General features: G+C 43.1%; 1 protein-coding gene across 1 annotated transcript in view; it reads left to right on the forward strand.

Moving 5' to 3' along the window:
- Positions 1-22,916, forward strand: part of LOC126195666 (uncharacterized) — a 332,282-nt gene that overhangs the window by 307,671 nt on the left and 1,695 nt on the right. Inside the window, exon 5 of the mRNA XM_049934291.1 lies at positions 14,106-14,239. Coding sequence (XP_049790248.1) covers positions 14,106-14,239 — 134 coding nt within the window. The remainder of the gene's footprint in view (positions 1-14,105; positions 14,240-22,916) is intronic.

Genomic DNA, 22,916 nt, shown 5'->3' on the forward strand with positions numbered 1-22,916 from the left:
AGGAGACTGACGCACTATCTTGTGGGTAGGAAATGTATGGCATTGAATAAAATCGCGTGGGAACCTACAACGTTAATTAATGCGAACTGCAGTATATGTTCAGGATTGTCATACAACTAGAAAATACGCATACAAGCTAACAGGGTATCCCTCTGTAATTCGTTTCTCGTCTACGATCATTGTGGACTAACCTCAAAACACTGAACATCTGGTAGGTTTTGTTCGTCCTTTCTCTTGAATGTCTTTACACTGCAATTCGAAGCACTAGATAGAAATCGGTAATGAAAATCTGGGCTTTCTCAAGCTTAGAGATATTATCCGCTGACTGCCAGCGAGGAGTTATTCGCCAAACACTTAGAAGATGATCGTAGACTGAAAAATTACGATTAACACAAACTGAAGTTTGATAAACAGTGGATGATCTGATTGGAACAAAATGCCAATGTACATCCTCGAGAGACAAAAATACCGAACGGTGGCGTGCAACAAAACGCATTTTTTAAAAGGTACTGAAGTGTGGGAAGTGTCACTCAAATTCTGCCTTCCTTTGTACCTGTAGCGTAACGCAACAACTAGACAACTATATCCAGTTGATTTCCTGTTTATTCTTGCCGTTTGCGCCAAAACATAAGAAAAAGCTTTTAAACATTGCGTGCTGTCGAACTTTAATATAGAACTGGTTACAGGTACTGAACTGACGGCCACTATCTGACTAGGTGGGCTCTGATACCCCATTATAATTTAAAAGAATTGCCGTTTTTCACCCTACTGTGTTAGATTTTTTACGTGTTTGAATTAATTATTAAAAACTATTCTTTTACAAAGGATCAGCTGCGTAAATACTCTCTACAAAAAAATGGAATACCTTTTACAAAGACTCTATCTTTGTTAAATGTTTGTTTTTATACAACATTTTACTGAATCTGCGCTTTAACAAATAACTAGATAAGACATTAATTTATTTCTTAATTACGAAATAGCTTTTCAAAAATGGTTCAAATGGCTCTGAGCACTATGGGACTTAACTTCTGAGGTCATCAGTCCCCTAGAACTTAGAACTACTTAAACCTAACTAACCTAAGGACATCACACACATCCATGCCCGAGGCAGGATTCGAACCTTAGACCGTAGCGGTCGCACGGTTCCAGACTGTAGCGCCTAGAACCGCTCGACCACTCCGGCCGGCGAAATAGCTTTTACTAAGAACATTTGCCCTTACTTGATTTAGTACCGAAAGTTGTACATCTGACATTTCCGGAATAAATAGTTTTTCTTCGATATTGGTCCCTTACTTTGCTTGGATTTATCGCGAATCCCCCGCCCAGCCCAAGTCCAAAGCGACTGGAAAAAAATGCAGCTGACTGCTAAAAAAGAATAAAGTTAATTGCAGACCGATATCCTCAACATTGATTGCTACAGAATTCTTCAGCGTATTCTAAGTTACAGTTTAATAAATTTCCTTGAGAAATGTATTTATAAAGCACAGTTCGTGCGAAGCTCAGCTTTCCGTTTTCCAGAATTACCTTCTGCCAACCGTGGACGAAAGGCAACAGGTATATTCGATATTCCTAGATTTCTGCAAAGCTTTCGACACAGTACCGCAATGCAGACTGTTAAGGAAGGTCCGAGGAATAGGTTCTCACAAATGCGAGTTGTTCGAAGACACCTGAACTAATACAAACCAGTACGCTGTCCTGAGAGGCGAGTGTTCATCAGAGACAACGGTGTCGTCGGTTATGTTCAGAGAAATGTGATGGGACCTCCCATATTCTACCTACGCATAAACGATCTGACGGATACACAGTCTGCGAAAATTTGCTGATGGCCCTGCATTGTACGGGGAAGTGTTGTCGTTGAGTGACTGTAGGAGGATAAAGGATGGCCTCGAATCTTTGTTTAGGGAGATTAATGGCAGCATACTTTAAATGTAGAAAAATGTAACTTAACATAGGCGAGTAGTAAAAGATTCCCGTAATGTTACAATACAGTATTTTGACGTATTTCGTGACAGAGTCACTTCGATTAAATGAAATGGAACGAGCACGTAAGAAGGGAAAGCGAATGGTCGATTTCGGTTTATTGGCAGAATTTTAAGAAAGTGTAGTTTATCTATTGAGGAGACTGTGTATAGAATGTTAGTGCTTTCCATTCTTGGGTACTACTCGAGTGTTTGGGATCCCCATTAGGTTGGAATAAAGGGAGACGTCTAAGAAGATCAGAGGCGTGGTGGTTGATTTGTTACCCGCAGGTTGTATCGACAGGCTGTTATTACGGAAATGGTCCATGAATTCAAATGGGAATCCCCGGGCAGAAGACGACATCCTTTTCGTGGAACACTATTGAGCAAATGTAGAGAAATGGCATTTGTGGCTGACATCAGAGCGATTCTACTTCTGCCAACGTACAATTCGCGCAAGAATGCGAAGATAAGCGAAATTAGGGTTCCTGCGGAGTTGTAGAAATAATCGTTTTTCCCTTGCTCTATTTGGAAGAGTAAGAGGAAAGATAACGGCCATAGTCCGCATTACACAGGAGCGGCTCCGCCGGTCTGCATATCTTACTCTATAAACTGCTGGTGAACGATGCAATTCATTTGCTTTCCGAGCGTCTAGCCACGAATTACTGCTACATGTCAAGAGTCTCTCTCCTTCAGCCTGCGCTGTTTCCGTACTTGGTGAAAATATAGTATCATTCAAAGAGTGACCGAATTATCCACTCAACTGTCGATGTTATTTTATTGTAGTCGTAGACCTGTGAATGTCTATCTACATGTGTGTTAGTGTGGTTGTGAAATAAATACGTCAGGAGACGGCAATAAAGTTAAGTGCTTCACAAGCAGGTGAGGGGCGCTATTTACAACATTTATAACTTTTCGGATTTGAATCTGAAAGCAGGAATCCTGTTGTTGGCATTTTGAAGAGACAAGACTGGACTGCAGAATCATGTTGTGACGGGCAAGAGAAATGTACAGAGGCTTTTAAACGAAAGTGTGAGAGCTGTAGAAACGTCAGGAAAAGTTGGTTTCATGTCGTCTGGAAAACATCTGAATCACAAGAAACCTATAACACAAATGGTTGGTTTTGACGAAGATTTCTTACGCCTCTCTGTGTTTTAAACTTGAATAAACGGTGAACGTCCGACATAAAAAAATGTTGTTATAATTATGCATAAAAAATTTCCTTCCAAGGTCGCGCTTCGTCAACGCAAACAATTTTAGAAGACTTGGGTTTAAAATATGTTAAAAGTAATAACGGAAGATAATTTTCAATGGGAAGAAGTAACGTAGCTGCAGCACAAGCCATACAGCTGAGAATAATGCGCAAAATAAAAGAACAAAGTAGTTCAACAGTGCATTACCTTGATGCAACATGGTTGAATCAAAATCATTCCAGGAAAACCGACTGGAAAATGAATGACGGTACTGGCTATTGTTAAGTTCCAATAGGAAAAGTTTCTCGCATAATTAGTCGGCGTGCTGTCTCCTCTTCCGATTTTATTCCTGAAGTAAACTTGTATTTAGGTGGTAGAAAGCATAGCAGTGACTATCATTCGTAAATGAATGCTGTCACTTTGAAGTTGTGGTTCACTGAATAGCTTTTGCCATACGTTATTCCGAAGTCGGTCATTGTAATGGACAATTTCAGTTACCACTCACCTGCTACAGAGAAAACACCAAGCACAGACGCCAGGAAAGCGGATACTGTGTGCCCTGGCTTAAAAGTAAAAATATTCCGGACAGTAAACCACAGTCGTGCCGAACTACTGCAGCTCGTTAATTTGTACAAATGGCAACGTACGAACCTGACTTACTTTTGTACTTGAATATGGTCACACAGTTTTGCGTTTCCCTCCATACCACTGTCTGTACAATCCTATTAAATTAATTTGGGTACGTGTTGAAGGCTATGTGGCAGAAAAGTATAAACATGCAGGATTGCAGTTTGCGCAATAAGCAATAGAAAAAATCTTTCTTTCAGCGTGGGAAGACTAGGTGCGACGCACTTTTGGAGGAAGACTGTGATTGGGAGCTGAGGATGGATACAAGCCTTAAACCTATTATCGTAATTTTACAATAAATGGCTCGGACACATATTCAGATAGGAGTGATGATAACGTACTGTACGTAGTAATGATTCGTGGTTTTAAAGATTCATGGTGTAGCAAAATTAATTTTTCGTGAACTTATCACCTGCATAAATAGAGCCTTTATTGATCGGGAATTTGTATCCTAGGAAGTGTGAAGACATTCACTTTTTTTTAAAGTCATTAGTCTTCTGACTGGTTTGATGCAGCCCGCCAGGAATTTCTCTCCTTCTCTTCATCTCAGAGTAGCACTTACACAAGTTACGTCCTCAATTATTTGCTGTATGTATCCCAGTCTCTGCCTTCGTCTACAGTTTTTGCCCACTACAGCGCCCTCTAGTATCACGGAAGTCGTTCCCTGATGTCTTAACAGATGTCCTATCTTCCTGTCCCTTCTCCTTGTCATTGTTTTTGACGTATCTCTTTCCTCTCCGATTCCGCGCAGAACCTCCTTATTCCTTATCAGACCACCTGATTTTCAACACTCGTTCGTTAGTGCTCCAAAAGTATATTCTGAGAAATTTCTTCCTCAAATTAGGGTCTGTGTTTCACACTAGTAGACTTCTCTTGGCCACGAATGTCCTTTTTGTCAAACCTGATCTGCTTTTTCTTCTTGCTCCGCCCGTCATTGGTTATTTTGCTGCCTAGGTAGTAGAATTCCTTAACTTCACCTACTTCGTGACCATCAATCCTAATGTTAAGTTTCTCGCCGTTCTCATTTTTGCTACTCCTCATTACTTTCGTCTTTCCTCGATTTACTTTCAACCCATATTCCGTAACATTAGGCAGTTCTTGCCACTCATCATTGCTTCTTCGACGAACAGATTGAACAGTAGGGATGAAAGGCCACATCCTTGTCTTACACCCTTTTTAATCCGAGCACTTCGTTCTTGGTCGTCCACTCTTATTATTCGCTCTTGGCTGTTGTACATATTGTATATGACCCGCCTCTCCCTATAGCTTACCCCTACTTTTTTTCGGAATTTCGAACATCTTATGTTATTTTACATTGTCGAACGCTTTTTCCAGGACGACAAATCCTATGAACGTATCTTGATTTTTCTTTGCTCTTGCTTCCATTATCAACCGCAACGTCAGTATTGCGTCTCTGGTGCCTTTACCTTTCCTCGAGCATAACCGTTCGTCATCTAACGCATCCTCAATTTTCTTTTCCATTCTTCTGTATATTATTGCTGTCAGCAGCTTGGATGCACGAGAAGTTAAGCTGATTGTGCGATAATTCTTGCACTTGTCAGCTCTTGCAGCCTTCGAGATTGTGTGGATGATATTTTTGCGAAAGTCAGGTGTTATTTCACCAGACTCATACCAAAGTGAATAGTCGTTCTGTTGCCACTTTCCCCTACGATTTTAGACATTCTGATGGGATGTTGTCCATCCCTTCTCCCTTATTTGATTTTAAATCCTCGAAATCTCTCTTAAATTATGATTCTAATACTGGATCCCCTCTCTTCTAAATCGACTTCTATTACATCAGACAAATCTTCGTCCCTCATATAGGCCTGCAATGTATTTTTTCCACCTGTCCGCTCGATCCGCTGCATTTAACAGTGGAATTTCTTTTGCGCTCTTTAATGTTACCATCCTTGCTTTTAATTTCACCGAAGGTTATTTTGAATCTCCTATATGCTGAGTCCGTCCTTCCGACGATCATTTCTTTTTCGATTCCTTAACTTTTTCATGCAGCCATTTTGTCTTAGCTTCCCTGCACTTCCTATTTATTTTATTCATCAGCGACTTGTGTTTCTGTGCTCCTGAATTATCCTGGACATTTTTGGACTTCCTTTCTTTCACGATCAACAGAAGTATGTCTTCCGTTACCCATGATTTCTTCGCAGTTTCCTCCTTTGTACCTATGATTTCTTTTCCAACTTCTGTGATGGCCGTTTTTGGAGATGTCCATTTCTCTTCAACTGTACTGCCTACAGAGCTACTCCTTATTGCTGTTTCTGTAGCCTTAGAGAACTTCAAGCGTATCTCGTCATCCCACTTCTTTGCATATTGATTGTTCCTCACTAACCTCTTAAACTTCAGCCAACTCTTCGTCACCACTACATTGTGCTCTGAGTCTACATCTGTTCCTGGATATGCCTTACAATCCACAATCCAGTATCTGATTTCAGAATCTCAGTCTGACCATAATGTAATCTAACTGAAATCCCCAGGTATCACCCGGACTTTTCCAAGAATACCTCCTCCTCTTATGATTCTTCAACAGGCTACTGAAGTAGCCAAAATTTATTACAGAACTCAATTAGTCTGTCTTGTTTCTCATTCCTTGTCCCAAGCCCTCATCCTCCTGTAACCGTTTCCTCTACTCCATTACCTACAGTTGCATTCCAGTCGCCCGTGACTATTAGATTTTCATCTCCTTTTTATACTGATTACTCTTTTATTATCCTCATACATTTTCTCTCTCTCTCTTTATCTTAACTACCGTTGTCGTTATTGGTTTGCTGCCGATTCAGATAAGAACAACCCTATCACTGGACTGTTCACAGTAACACACTCTCTGCCCTACCTTCCTATTCATAACGAATCCTACTCCCGTTATTCCATTTTCTGCTGCTGTTGATATTACCCTATCCTCATCTGATCATAAATCCTTGTCTTCTTTCCATTTCACTTCACTGACCTCTGCTATGACTAACCTGAGACTTTGCATTTCCCCTTTTCACGTTTCCAACTTCCCTACCACTTTCAAGCTTGTGACATTCCACTTCCTGTCTCGTAGAACGTTATCCTTTCATTGGTTATTCAATTTCTTTCTCAAGTCACCTCCATCTTGGCAGTCTCCTCCTGGAGATCCGAATACGGGACTATTATGGTATCTTTTGCCAATGGAGAGGTCATCACGAATACTTTTTCAGTTACAAGCCATATGTCCTGTGGATACACGTTATGTGTCTTTAATGCAGTGATTTCTATTACCTTCTGAATCCTCATGCTGATTCTTCCGTCCTTAGAGGGAGTTTATCATTGCAAGGACAAGAGAGCGTCTTGTTCTTCTGTCCGCTCCTCCGCCCTCTTTGACAAAGCCATTGGCAGAATTATGATGACTTCTTATTCCAGAAGTCTTCGGCCACTTATGTTGATGATTAATCAAAACGTAAGCGGTGGGGTGTTTCGAACGCAGGACTGACGACGTTTTGACTATTACTCCAAGACGCTATCCCTTCACCACGGATGCGAGGGTATGCCGCTTTTATGAGTGACATTTTTCAAAATATTGCCCAAAAAGAAGCAGCTACCTAGTTAGTCATGAAATTTCAGCGTTTCCCAGAGTGTGCTGTACTCTAACAACTCTCAAGAATGCGGTCGGATAAGTTCGTCAGAACCTCGGATATTTAGAAAGGTAACACTGTGTCATTTTCAAAGCATGAATTGGAAAGTGTCTTAAAATAACATGAAGGGTCAGCTGTCGCGATATCGGTGGTTTTCGGAATTCCCTCGATTTATTCGAAGAATGTGGCTACTTGTTTGTATGCTCCGTGAATCATAAATGGGGTCTCCCATTGTAATGTCGAGCGAGTTAATTTACAGAGAAATGCTGACCATTTACACGATAGTCTTTTGCATTCGTCTTTACTGCCCGTAATTGATTCTTTCACACCGTGACTTCCATTTTACGACAGTGAAACACACCCACACACCCGCGTTATAAATTTACATATTTCTTTAAAAAACTCTATGAAGTAGACAGAGATGTCAAGCAAATATAATGATCTCAGGTTGTGTTTGAGGTTAATTATGATGTGTATTACATTTTTACTTGTAATACAGTCCGAAACGCGCTATATTGTAACTATTTCTGATGACCTTCTCGTTGGCATTAATCTTTTTAAGAAGAACTGTACTTGACATCTTTAAGTCAGCTGCTCTCGCCTTCCGACGTCACGTGGACTATGGCTATAAGAGCAGCTGACGCAACTTTGCCCGCTCTCTGCAGCCACGCTTACGCAAATCTCGTCCCCCACCCCCATGCGTGCCTATTGCTCCTCCTCTCTGCGTGGAAGCGTTTTCCTACGTGACGCGGACTATATTATTGGTACAATGCACCTTCCGCCATGCACCGCATGGTGGCTTTCAGCGTATGTATGGAGATATATACTCATGTTCAGAAATAATAAAACAACTTGAACGACTACACATAGCACGTTCTTATTCACAAGAGAATACATTAGTATGTTCTGTAGAAATCATTAGCATTTCAGTCTACTCGGTTCAGCATGTGTGCCGGGCGGTTCTAGGCGCTTCAGTCCGGAACAGCACTGCTGCTACGGTAGCAGGTTCGAATCCTGCCTCGGGCATGGATGTGTGTGATGTTTGTTAGGTTTAAGTAGTTCTAAGTCTAGGGGACTGATGACCTCAGATGTTAAGTCCCATAGTGCTTAGAACCAATTGAACCATTTTCAGCATGTGTCCTGTTGCCTAATAGGCACAGGGTTCCCCACGGGCTCCGACAACATGTTCCATGCGTGACTGCATCGGCGCGTATAAGGCGCGAATGGCGTCCTGTGGTACAGCCATCCATGCTGCATTCACCTAGCTCATCTGTGGTGCTCGGCATTGGGTCACAGTACGTCGTTTCACCATATCGCACACATTTTCGATTGTCGATAAGTCAGATGATCTGGCGAGCTAGGGCAAAACGGTGACATCTTGTGGCACCAAGAAGGCGACGTATTCGTGCATCGTCTTCCTAAAAATTGGCGCGCGTACTGCAGAAAGGGTATTGATACGTGTCGCAGGGTGTCATTCACACAGGTCACATTGCCCTGGACACGCATCAACTGTGATTTGTGGTTATACCCAAAAGCAACCCACACCATAAGGCCTTGAGTTGACACTGTATCTCATGTGTCAACGCAGTCACTGTGATGCCGCTCCCTCTGTCTGCGGCGAACCAAAATGCAGCCAACATTTTCAAACAAACAGAATTTGGATTCGTCCAAAAACACTGTTTGATGCCATTCCTGTCTCCATTGCCGTCTACCATGTTTTTACACATTCGCCAAAAATGGGCGGAGAAGCGGACGACGTGCACGTAACCCATGGCGCAATAAACGGCGACGGATCGTCACCCCTGGTAGTGTACAATGTGTTCCACCGTTGTGCCAGAGCCAAGGAGGACGCAGATCTGTCCTGCAATGCCAGCTGGATGAGGTGTCAAACTTCTCGTGGGGGGGGGGGGGGGGGGAACTTTGTTGTGTGGTGCGACCTGACCCATTGACCCATGACCCATCTCGTCGTTCTCTACTGCCTTCCGTGAACCATTCTGCACACACACGATGCAGTGCCGAAACACTTCGTCCCTCACCAGCAGCATTTTCCCATATGGATGCACCACATTCTCTCATGCCAATAAAGTGTCTTCATTCAGACTCACTGGTTTGACGGTACGGTCCACGCGAATGTCTGCGAGGCATCCTGCACGTCTGATCCATTACTTTCGATTTATGTGGACAACGAGAGCCGTCGGCATACATAGAATTTGGGAGTGTGATTTCATTATTGAAGTCAATCCGATTTTCTTGAAATTTCTGAACAGGTGATGTACTTAAAATAATGATTATTCGAAAGCCGAAAACAAGCGTATCCATGAGGAGGCCTAAAGATAACTATACACGTATATTGAAGTGGAATCAAGAACGTCCGTACTGACATTTACTTTTGCGAAAAGTTTTATCAGCAACATTAATTGACGTTATATCACTGTACTCCAAATTTCAAGAGCTATCGAACGCCGTTAAAATATTATCGTTCCATTGAAAACATCGCACTCGCTTCATTATCTCGGTGGAGTATTAGCCATGTAACAGATTTACATGTCATTGTACTTTATGTCATTGGCAGAAACTCGTTTCGATATCTTGAACCATTCACAAAATAAAACGGGTGGAATATTTAGGTGATTCACCATGTACAATTGTTACTAGTGGTAGTTCGACAATCGTTTAACCATACATAAACGGATCTTCCCGCATACTGAGGAATAATATGTTGCATTTGCGTATCCTTTACCCTACTCTAAATCCCGTCAGTAAATATCAATCGTCTATACCCCTTCCTGCATTTGTCACAGTTTTCTTGCGTTTTGACTTTTCTATATATGTGGTGCCGATGAAGTCCTGCTATCATTATAAAAAAAGTATAACTTGGGAAATATTACGTATAGAGAATCGTAATTGGTCGTAAGATATTTAGCAGTTCTTAAAAAAATTTTCCTTTGTCCTTCGTTGCAGATTTGACTTGGACTGTCTCGAAACAGCGACAGATCGGGAGATGCAGAATACACATCTGTGACAACGGTAGAGCCGAATTGTAGACGCCAGTATCGCAGGGCACCACCGACAGAAACAAGCAGAGTGAGGTGGTTCAGAATCTTCGAAAAGACCGGCAATGTCAGAGACGTTCCTCGAAATGGTCGTGTGCCCCTTTGCCTCAGTCACGTGTGACAGAGTGCATTGCAACGCTGCCCCGAGAAATCAATTCGGCGTACATCACGTGAATTGCAGGACACGAGGTGAATTCTTCATTGTTTGTTACATAAGTGGTTACTCCTATAAAGCCGGACGGCAAGCAGGCTCGGAACCACGATAATTCCTCCCGGATTCCAATTGTCTGAATGCCGTCTTCCTGTAGCGTTAATTATCTCAGTAGGTTTTGTCGAAGAACAGTTTTTTTACATTGTTAAATATTCACAGAAAACCGTTTGCTAGCTAGCTGAACAGTTCTACAATTATAGGACGCCATAGTCCCATCCCGTACATAAGTAAAATCATAAGCAACTCTTCTCGTTACATACAGTGAATCAGAGATAACCTTGCATCCTCAAGTAGTGCAGCACTCGTAAGAGTTTATATACTGTTACTGTTGTTGGCGAATGACTCGCATTTGGAAAAACCGATATTGAAAGACACCGAAAATCACATTTAAATGAACTGTCTCTTAGTTCCGCGACCTGTATTAATACTGTTTCATGTCAATACGTTTCAACTTATGACAAATTAATACACACACATCGCGTCATTATATTTGATCCCGCATAAGTCATTGCTTACGGAGTGCAAATGGTCTAAGCACTGCAGCCATACGACCGTACTCTGAGATGCGCATTCTCATGATCCATGCTGGTCTGAGTACCTAAAAAAGTGCCTGTTTTCAGATGAAGCAATGTTAGACATTTCTGGACATGTGAATCGCCACAACATTAGTATCTGGAGCTCTGGAAACTCACACAACAGACATGGACACATCCGTTAAACCCCGGAATGTTCAGTAAGGCCTGATACACGATAGGATGATAGGAGAATTTTCCTTAGTAGAGAAAACAATAACGGGAAACATTTACCTAGACATGCTAGAACAGTAACAACGGCTCTGTTATTTCCTCGTCCTACAGAAAGTGCCCACTCACGTTTCGGTGATTTCTTCTTTTGCAGTCATGTTCACACGCCTTTCCTGTTGAAAATAATGCGTAATGCTCGTCGGTTAGATAAAGCTGTAGCGGAAACTAGCCGCAATACACATGTCTACCAGTCGCATCAAAATGTTTTTCAGTATCAGGTTAGCTGAGAGCTTTATGGAAAGGCAGTTTGAGAAAAACTTCAGTGTTGTGACATGTTTGATGCAAAACACCTCCAAGCCCATACTAATCTTAAATTACATTTTCGTCATTCATGCTCAGTAACGCTCGTTCGAAATAGCCAGCTTAGGGTAACTAACCAAACCCGTAACCAAAAGAACGGATTCTCTGTGACAGAATGCTCGCTTAGATATTACACAATCTGACCACTGCGAATGCTCAGTTTGCGGTCGAGCCTTGTATAACACCCAGATTATCGTTATTCAAAAGTCCCAGTTTACATGTTAAAATCGGAATTTCAAGTGTTCGTCTTTTTCATACGTTGGCGTCCAGTTTGCGGCACTTCACGGTTAAGTTTTAGCCATTATTCGGTAAAATTTTCACGTCTATTCAGAGCTCCTTTTATCCGTGTCCGAACTTTATAACGGCTGAGATCGGAACTAAACTTAGACTTCACAAAGCACTTCTCTTGGCCTACAAGATACGCGCGAATGTACTGACCTCTAATTGCCTTATATAAATAGTAACGAATCCAATTTGAGTATTAACCGCGCAGTCCCGTATCTTTACTTTTACCAATCACAACTTGATAGCTTTTATGAACAATTTACTAAATGAAAAAATTTAGAAAATCCACAAATATCAACATAACTCCTTCTTTAAATAAAAAGTTATGATAAAGTCTTACTTGTTTCCCCAGTGCCATAAACTAAGTGCGCTTCACAACTTCCTCTTAATATGATTCTCTCACTCTGTACACAGTTCTCAACCCGGGTTCCCGGGTTCGATTCCCGGCGGGGTCAGGGATTTTCTCTGCCTCGTGATGACTGGGTGTTGTGTGATGTCCTTAGGTTAGTTAGGTTTAAGTAGTTCTAAGTTCTCGGGGACTGAAGACCATAGATGTTAAGTCCCATAGTGCTCAGAGCCATTTTGAACAGTTCTCACGCTAACGTATACTCAGTCAGTAAACATAATATATTCATTCATTTAATACTTCGCATTCACACCATCATTCACACTAATACTAAACAAATTAGCAATAATTAAAAAATTAGCAATAATCGTAATAAATACACTTCTGTTTCGTAAATAGGTAGTATTAGCTATTCGATAATCTCATAGTCCGTAATAAGCTGACACCTTTCAGAAACAGTAGAAACTACTTGCAGATAGCTACTGGATCCGAGCACACCTGTCTTGCGTGACATGACATACACATATCAAAAGAAGTTTTACATCACCCAGGTTCTCAGAACTACTGAAGATAGACATTGACTGTAGACATTGTATCACAGACACAGTCCCTCTGACTGTTCAGAGATGTCACTAAACCAGCCCAGAGATGCAACCAACCATGCATGAGTAGCGCCTATTAGATGGAGGGAGTCCGACAGCCGAACAGCTCCAGTAATTTCAGCAGGAACGAGGTACACGGCTCGTGTTGTCTGTATTTCAAATATGTCTAGACGGTCAATACCGCGGTTCGATCGCGCCCGCATTGTTACTTTGTGCCAGGAACGGCCCTCAACAAAGTGACAAAAACCGATGTTGTTCAGACATGGAGGAGATGCAGACAGACAGGAACGTTCGATGACATGCCTCGCCCATGCCGCCCAAGGGCTACTACTGCAGTGGATGACCGCTACCTACGGTTTATGGCTCGGAGGAACCCTCACAGCAACGCCACCATGTTGAAAAACGTTTTTCGTGCAGCCACAGGTCGTCGTGTTACGACTCAAACTGTGCGCAGTAGGCTGCATGATGCATAACTTCACTCCCGACGTCCATGGCGAGGTCCATCTTTGCAACCACCACACCATGGACCGCTCAGGATTCGCATCACGTTGTCTTCACCGATGAGTGTCCCATATGCCTTCAACCAGAATATCGTCGGAAACCAGTTTGGAGGCAACCCGGTCAGTCTGAACGCCTTAGACACACCGTCCAGCGAGTACAGCAAGGTGGAGGTTCCCTGCTGTTTTGGGATGGCATTATGTGGGGCCGATGCACGCCGCTTGTGGTCATGGAAGGCGCCGTAACGGCTTTACGATACGTGAATGCCATCCTCCGACCGGAAGTGCAACCATATCGGCAGCATATTGGCGACGCATTCGTCTTCATGGACGACAATTCGCGCCCCCATCGTGCACATCTTATGAATGACTTTCTCGGCGTCTGTCGCCGTGTTGAGTAACTGCTCACTGCTGGCAGAAATATGGATTGCAGCTGCAACAGTACAATTTTTTTAGCTTTTCTATGATAATGAAAATAAGTCAGTTAATGTAGCTTCAGTGAATTTATGAAATCGCTTCTCTCAATTATAAAAACCTTGAATAGTGGGGGCATGCCTCTTGCGATACATGTGTCTCGATTTCAAATGCTGTGACTCATTGCTGGCGTTACGTGTGTTCGTAGCTCTGCCGGAGGATGGCCCAGTGATCACGGGCGCGCGGGCCCGCTACCACGTGGGCGACACGGTGCACCTCAACTGCACTTCCGGCCGTTCCAGACCTCCCGCGGAACTCACGTGGTTCGTCAACGGCGAACAGGTACAGTAGACCACATGATCAGCATGGTAGAATACACACGCCGCTCCTAAGCAAGCACATTATGGAACGCAAATAGTCATTAGGTCACGAAGTACGAAACATGTAAAAGATGGCAGTATTTTTTATGTCTTGATCCTTTTAAACATGTGCCCCTAATGTACTAACAACATACGGCAAACAGAAGATTAGAACCACATGACATCCCACAATCTCTGCCAGACAAGCCAGGTATCTTGGAGTCTATCTTGAGAGACTATCTAATTTCTGGTCATACTAAATAATTGCTATCTACAAGTCACGATGAAGAAAAAGTTACTATGACAAATACAAGGGCGACTACACGGACGAAGAGATGCTACAGTCATCCACCTTCATCGGAGTAGCCTTCTAAAAGGCTACCGCTTGCTTAGTAGGTAGACATACGCCACAATGGAAATATTATACTTGACAGAAAGACAACTACTGCAAAGCCACCTTAGACTACTGCGACAAAAATATAAGAAAATTATGAAGCAGACAATGTAATACATTTACAAATATGCGTGCTGTGCTCCGACGCAGAGACAACGGGACAAGACTGACGAAAAATCCCCTACGAATAAAAATACACTCCTGGAAATTGAAATAAGAACACCGTAAATTCATTGTCCCAGGAAGGGGAAACTTTATTGACACATTCCTGGGGTCAGATACATCACATGATCACACTGACAGAACCACAGGCACATAGACACAGGCAACAGAGCATGCACAATGGCGGCACTAGTACAGTGTATATCCACCTTTCGCAGCAATGCAGGCTGCTATTCTCCCATGGAGACGATCGTAGAGATGCTGGATGTAGTCCTGTGGAACGGCTTGCCATGCCATTTCCACCTGGCGCCTCAGTTGGACCAGCTTTCGTGCTGATCGTGCAGACCGCGTGAGACGACGCTTCATCCAGTCCCAAACATGCTCAATGGGGGACAGATCCGGAGATCTTGCTGGCCAGGGTAGTTGACTTACACCTTCTAGAGCACGTTGGGTGGCACGGGATACATGCGGACGTGCACTGTCCTGTTGGAACAGCAAGTTCCCTTGCCGGTCTAGGAAAGGTAGAACGATGGGTTCGATGACGGTTTGGATGTACCGTGCACTATTCAGTGTCCCCTCGACGATCACCAGTGGTGTACGGCCAGTGTAGGAGATCGCTCCCCACACCATGATGCCGGGTGTTGGCCCTGTGTTCCTCGGTCGTATGCAGTCCTGATTGTGGCGCTCACCTGCACGGCGCCAAACACGCATACGACCATCATTGGCACCAAGGCAGAAGCGACTCTCATCGCTGAAGACGACACGTCTCCATTCGTCCCTCCATTCACGCCTGTCGCGACACCACTGGAGGCGGGCTGCACGATGTTGGGGCGTGAGCGGAAGACGGCCTAACGGTGTGCGGGACCGTAGCCCAGCTTCATGGAGACGGTTGCGAATGGTCCTCACCGATACCCCAGGAGCAACAGTGTCCCTAATTTGCTGGGAAGTGGCGGTGCGGTCCCCTACGGCACTGCGTACGATCCTACGGTCTTGGCGTGCATCCGTGCGTCGCTGCGGTCCAGTCCCAGGTCGACGGGCACGTGCACCTTCCGCCGACCACTGGCGACAACATCGATGTACTGCGGAGACCTCACGCCCCACGTGTTGAGCAATTCGGCGGTACGTCCACCCGGCCTCCCGCATGCCCACTATACGCCCTCGCTCAAAGTCCGTCAACTGCACATACGGTTCACGTCCACGCTGTCGCGGCATGCTACCAGTGTTAAAGACTGCGATGGAGCTCCGTATGCCACGGCAAACTGGCTGACACTGACGGCGGCGGTGCACAAATGCTGCGCAGCTAGCGCCATTCGACGGCCAACACCGCGGTTCCTGGTGTGTCCGCTGTGCCGTGCGTGTGATCATTGCTTGTACAGCCCTCTCGCAGTGTCCGGAGCAAGTATGGTGGGTCTGACACACCGGTGTCAATGTGTTCTTTTTTCCATTTCCAGGAGTGTATAAACCACTGGTATGTTCTTAGTATGTAAGTTCTGTCCCTATTAAAAAAATGAAAGACTATCTGATATGGTCCTTAATACTCATACTGATACGAAAACTCAACAGAAAGAACGTTTGTGGAGTATCTATTGTGTTCAAAATAGCTTCCAATGGGGTAGGATAAACGGAATGTCAAACTTCGGCATTCACCTTGCCATGGGGCGGTAAATAAGTGCGCGTGTAGCGTTCTCACGAATTTGCATATACAAATGTTCGATAAAAAATGTTAGTGTAAATTTTGGCTCTCACGTAAGTCTCAGGGGACTATTTTCACACTTGGTGCATTAGTACACTGTTCCACACCCGCGAATTAGTTATACTTTTGAATTAATGCTCATGACTACAGTTTATGCTAGGGAACAAAATTAGGCGATTATTATAGCAAAATCAGTTTTTCACGACACAGTCCAATCACTATTTATTGGCGTTGTCCTTTTCTTTCACACAATGAATTCAGCACTGGTGAGACGGTTTACAGTTTTACTTTAATAATAATTTCACTCCGAGCCCCCAATAGCAGTAATGTAGGCTGCTATAAACGAAAATTACTCACTCAATTCGAACAGAACCACAAGCCCAACTGTCCTCTTTGTTCTAGTAGTTTTGGCGCGAAATCACAGATCGCTACATGTTCACTTACGCCAATGTATGCCTCGTAATTCGTACTCACACAAACAATCGTAGCACTTCCAGTTCCCAAATATATGCATGCACACTTGGACTATTAAACAATACTCTTTGTCGAAATAAACCGTCGCGAAAAAAAAAAAAATTCTTACTCAAACGACCACATGGGCCACCCAAAAGTGGGGCTAGCTCGCCACCCACCGGCTACCCAACTGATCAACGACTGACCAATGATTGACCCCTGCCCAAGATGGCCTCTCGCTTATATAGGCTCGGATGTGTACCCCCCTCGTTATGCAAGTAGGCTACCAATCTCACCCATTAAGGTTACAAATTTTGATACATTCATCCCTCGACAGAAATAAGTACACCATCGTAACCGCACTAAAACGAACGTCTCATTTTTCCATGTTACATTAATTTCTAGGATTTTTCTATCGCCCGTAAATCAAGTTTTAGTTTTTGCAAAATTTCGCCACTTAGCGTAAATTTGTTTGTTTACATCTGTGCTACAAAGTTTTAACATAGAGCTACATATAGCACGGTTTTTAGACGTAATCTATAGCGATCTACACATTGCACTGCTCAAAATCTTCATATCTATAATAATTAACTAATTAATTATGGACGATAAATGTTAATAATTGCAAACAATGAAAACTATTGCAAGTTAAGTGTGTAGTATAACGTAACTAGTTTAAAATATGTGTGATGCCACCCAAAGCCGGCCGGGTGCCCGAGCGGTTCTAGGCGCTACAGTCTGGAACCGTGCGACCGCTACGGTCGCAGGTTCGAATCCTGCCTCGGGCATGGATGTGTGTGATGTCCTTAGGTTAGTTAGGTTTAAGTAGTTCTAAGTTCTAGGGGACTGATGACCTTAGAAGTTAAGTCCCATAGTGCTCAGAGCCATTTGAACCATTTGAAGCCACCCAAAATATATTATACTGCCGTTCTTTACGTCATGAATTTTCTATTGAATTTTACAAACATCAAACTTTGTTTATTGCTCTTTATGGGCTTAATTATTTATGAATCTTAGCATATGATTATGGCACTCGATCCGCTATGACAAAACGTTTTTAATGAGTGCTCGATCATCCCTGCAAGTTGTTATTTACTATTTTTATTAATCTTTCAGTATTTGTGATATTAACCGATTTTGAGGTTACTATAACGTTTGCGTTCGTGACTTGAAATAAAGATCGTTCTTTCTGAAGGTGCATATTGCTGACCAAAATCCACTGCCGCATCGCTCTTCACCGTAAGTTACACAGTTTCGCGTAATGCGCGAAAAACCAAACAATGCCCCAAGCTGTGGGCCACGTGGCCGCCCGGCGGCGGAGACATCCCACCAACCGTTGCAAATCTCGCGCGGGCGCGCCACGCGCTTCCGCAATCATGCACCATGTTGCGCGCTCGCTCTCCACAAAGCAATCCTTGCATACTAGACCTATTCATCTAGTTAACGTGGGTTTGTACCGTCTCAACCTCCAGTCCAGTCACTTCCAGCCTTTAAAAACTAGGATAACCGATCAAATCGCGGCGGAGATACCAATCATCGAACATACTGCAACGGAAACAAATTCTAGTGCACAGGTGCCAGAAGGTCGTTTGTTGGAAACTCGTGGTTTGTTTTAGCGTCAGTAAGGGGAGATTTGCCTGTGTCAGAAATTACCTTTACTCCTTAAGACGTGATCAACTAGTCGCAACACCTGAATAACCAAGAATATATCACAAGCAGTGAATGATTACCAAAACATCACACGGAAGGTACGGTCGCCTTAACATAACAACTTTGTAAAGCCATTGGAAATATGCACACGTGGGGAGGAAAGTGGGTAAATCGTTACATATAAAAAGGGAAAATTATTACACTCCTGTACATCTTCGAGTGTCACTTCAGAAACTTGCTTTTCTGCTAGCTACCGAAGCCTGTAGCAAACACTGGTAAAAGTGGGAGGTAAGAATATGACCTGTCGGGAAATGGACACCCGGTGATACTTCAAATCGATCCAAAGTCATTACAAGACGTAATAATGTACTCAAACGCGTTTGACGTCGTGCCCCACTGTAGACTGTTAACGAAGGTACGGGCATAGAGAATAGACTGCCAGATATGTGACTAGCCCAATGATTTCTTAACTAACAGAAACGAGTATATTATCCTCGACGGCGAGAGTTCGTCAGAGACAAGCGTATAGTCAGTAATTCCCAGGGAAGTGTCATAGGACCGCTATTATTTTCTATATGCATGAATGATCTGGCGGACGAGGTAAGCAGCAATCTGCTGCTGTTTGCTGACGATGCTCTGGTGTGCGGGGAGGTGTCGCCGTTGAGTGACTAGGGGAGGATACAAGACGACGGAGACAAAATTGCTAGTTCGTGTGATGAATGGCAGCTGGCTGTAAATGTAGACAAATGTAAGTTATTGCAGATGAGTTGGAAAAACAAACCCGTTAAGTTCGGATATGGCACTGGCAGTATGCTGCTTGCCTCGATCACGTCGGTTAGATATCTAGGCGTAACGTTGCCAAGCGATATGAAAGGAAGTAGGGATTCTAGTACGGAAGGCGATTGGTCCACTTCGGTTTATTGGAAGAATTTTGGGAAGGTGTGGTTCTTCTGCGAAGGACACAGCGAATAGAACGCCAGATTTGTTACTGGTAGGTTCCATGGTGGGAAGGCGATATTCATTTCGATGAACGCTATTGAGAAAATTTAGAGAACCGGCATTTGTAGCTGACTGCAGAACGATTCTACTGCCGATTAACGCTATTGAGAAAATTTAGAGAACCGGCATTTGTAGCTGATTGCAGAACGATTCTACTGCCGATTAACGCTATTGAGAAAATTTAGAGAACCGGCATTTGTAGCTGACTGCAGAACGATTCAACTGCCGATTAACGCTATGGAGAAAATTTAGAGAACCGGCATTTGTAGCTGACTGCAGAACGATTCAACTGCCGATTAACGCTATTGAGAAAATTTAGAGAACCGGCATTTGTAGCTGACTGCAGAACGATTCTACTGCCGATTAACGCTATTGAGAAAATTTAGAGAACCGGCATTTGTAGCTGACTGCAACGTACATGGAGCTTAAGAACCACGAAGATAAAAGAAACTATAACCCGTACCGATGTATGTAGACGTTTTTCCCTCTCTCCGTTTGCGAGTGGAACAGGAAGGAAATAACTGGTAGTGGTACAGCATATCCTTCGCCGCGCACCGTACGGTGGCTTCTGGAGTGGTATGTAGATGTGGATGTAGGTTAAATCCGGGATAGATGACCACGATTTATTCGGAAGCCAGTTAAATCAGTACACAAGAACAAACTGAAAATTTCCATAAACTGCTTTTAAAATCATAAAAAAGACAAAAGTCGACCTCGTTTACAAAGAGATACCAAATTTCATTTTATTAACAGTTTGGAATATAGTATTTTGTATAGAAAATAATTAGAAATTGTCTGAATTATACAGTTAGTTGTATCTAGCACCAAGCCTACTTTATGAAAAGGAATGTTTACTTTATAGGCTTAGATTAATTTTTTTGAATTTCGTTACCACCTCGATGGCACACTTCAACATACGAAGTTCAGGACTCATGTAACCAACGCTCGCACCTGACAGACTGAATCCAATCACAGGTTTTGTCTGTTTCTGAATACTCTTCTCCGCATCCAACACACTAGTCTTCTATTTCAAGAAGTTTGTCACTTGACTCTCCCTTATAGTGAACGTCAACTGACGACTATGAACTGTCTGAAGTATCTTTAACATTGCTGATCCGAGTCTTTCTCGCTATTTCTTCCAATAATCCTAGTTTTTTTCCATTTGCGTCAAGTTTCGGGTTGCCCAATTGCCTTTGGACGTCATGTTTGTAGCTTTAATTTTTCTTGGCTTGGGCGTGTAAGCACAGACTTCCGCGACCGTTCTTCTAGGCTGTTGACCACATTGCCAATACATAAAATCGTCCGATGTTTCGGCCACTGTTGGAGGCGGACTTCCTCAGGGGCTATGTGCTAAGTGTGTTTGTTTGAGGTTCAGGTCTAGCTGGCAAAGGTGAAATATTGTTCAGAATTTCTGTGGGGTGATTTGGTTCGTTTCATTTGAAATCACAGGACAAACAGACCTATCGTCTGGTCTTGTAGAAGGTCCTGGTAGAGCTGACATTCTTCTTTCAGGAGGTTTTTGGCCACATTTGTCTGCTGAAGTATAGTTAGTGGATCTAGTAGTGGACTGCAGCTTTGGTAACAGCTTTCACTGGATTCCTGGCTACTTGACTCTATCTGCTCTAGTAGAGGAACATGGCAAGGGTGCCTAAGTTCTTCCATGGAGTGTCTGGCCAGATACGTTGATGTTTCCGTTTCCCGTAAGTCTATCTGGATCACTTCTGAAAGCGTAATCTGGAATTTCTTAGGGACTAATCTGGTAGAATCCTCTTGCTTTGAATCCAGAGTCGGCGTTCACTGGTGTTGCAACTTGTCCCCAATAATTTTGTAGTATCTCGCTAAATTGCAATCCCCTAGCTTCCGATGTGGGTGATTTCTTTGCCGTCTTTCAGTGGCGTTGTAAATATGAAGCTTTAAAGATCTGAGGACAGATCGACCCAGCGGCCGCAGATAATAGGTAGTATGGCTGGGAAGGCACATTGTAATGATACTATTCCTCTCGGAAAACTCCAGCATCTGTACCGAGCTAAGTGTTCCACGGGGCTTTCACGGCACAAAATAATCCCTTAGCTATTCGAGAAAGATCTCAGCATTAATGTAGACAGATTTCTTTGATATGACCACATCCCGGTGGCATTTTGTCTTTCCATTCCATGTCTTTGTTAAGTCCCTTCATGGCAGAATAAGGAGGAAGAAAAATCGCTTCTGCACTGTAGTTGGGGTACTGTCATAGTGTCTCCTGTTTCTGACGAAGTAATCACAGGAACTAGTTTTTGATCCCTTTTCAGCTACAAAACCACCTGCTCGGCTATTCAACTGGATGCCTGTCTCATCTATGTTAAATAAACTTATCAATTTATTGAGCATATAATTTTTTTCCATTAGGGTTGAAATTAAGTTGAAATATTCCTTGACTTCATCACAATTCATTTCCTGGTCTATGGTAAAATATACGCTTTCAGATTTTCGCACACTTAGATCTGGATGTAGAAATAATAACAATTGTAGCCAATCGTAACCTGGGCCGTGGGTTGTGCTCGGATAGCCAAATGGTAAGACGACCGCTACTGAAAAGCGGGCAATCTGGGTTCGAGTACGGGTTTGGCACAAATTTTCATTGTCGTCATTCCATTACACAGCTGATAGTCCATATTCGCAGCTGCGAATACATATAATGTATTTCATAACAGCTCTAGTCGCCGCAGTGACTTTTCATTTGGACACGCATGCATGTCCCAAGGAACTTTGGATCGTAATTCGGATTAACACCGGCACTGCAATATCGCAATCCCTGGATTACTTAATGAGCTATATCCAGTCGTTTAGCTACACAGAATTAAAGCAAGCTACCAGCATTTATACAGCCTCGTCGCAGTGTTAGACGCTCTTAGATTCTGGGGGGAGGGGGAGGGAGGTAATTTTTTTGTGCCACGTCCTTATTTTGGACTTAACTGGGTGATCAAAATGTCAGTATAAATTTGAAAACTGAATAAATCATAGAATAATGTAGATAGAGAGGTACACATTGACACACATGCTTGGAATGACATGGGGTTTTATTAGAACCAAAAAAAAAAAATACCAAAGTTCACAAAATGTCCGACAGATGGCGCTTCAACTGATCAGAATAGCAATAATTAGCATAACAGAGTAAGACAAAGCAAAGATGATGTTCTTTACAGGAAATGTTCAATATGTCCACCATCATTCCTCAACAATAGCTGTAGTCGAGTAATAATGTTGTGAACAGAACTGTAAAGCATGTCCGGAGTTACGGTGAGGCATTAGCGTCGGATGTTGTCTTTCAGC

The sequence above is a fragment of the Schistocerca nitens genome, chromosome 7 (genome assembly GCF_023898315.1).
Source record: "Schistocerca nitens isolate TAMUIC-IGC-003100 chromosome 7, iqSchNite1.1, whole genome shotgun sequence".
Taxonomy (NCBI): Eukaryota; Metazoa; Arthropoda; class Insecta; order Orthoptera; family Acrididae; genus Schistocerca; species Schistocerca nitens.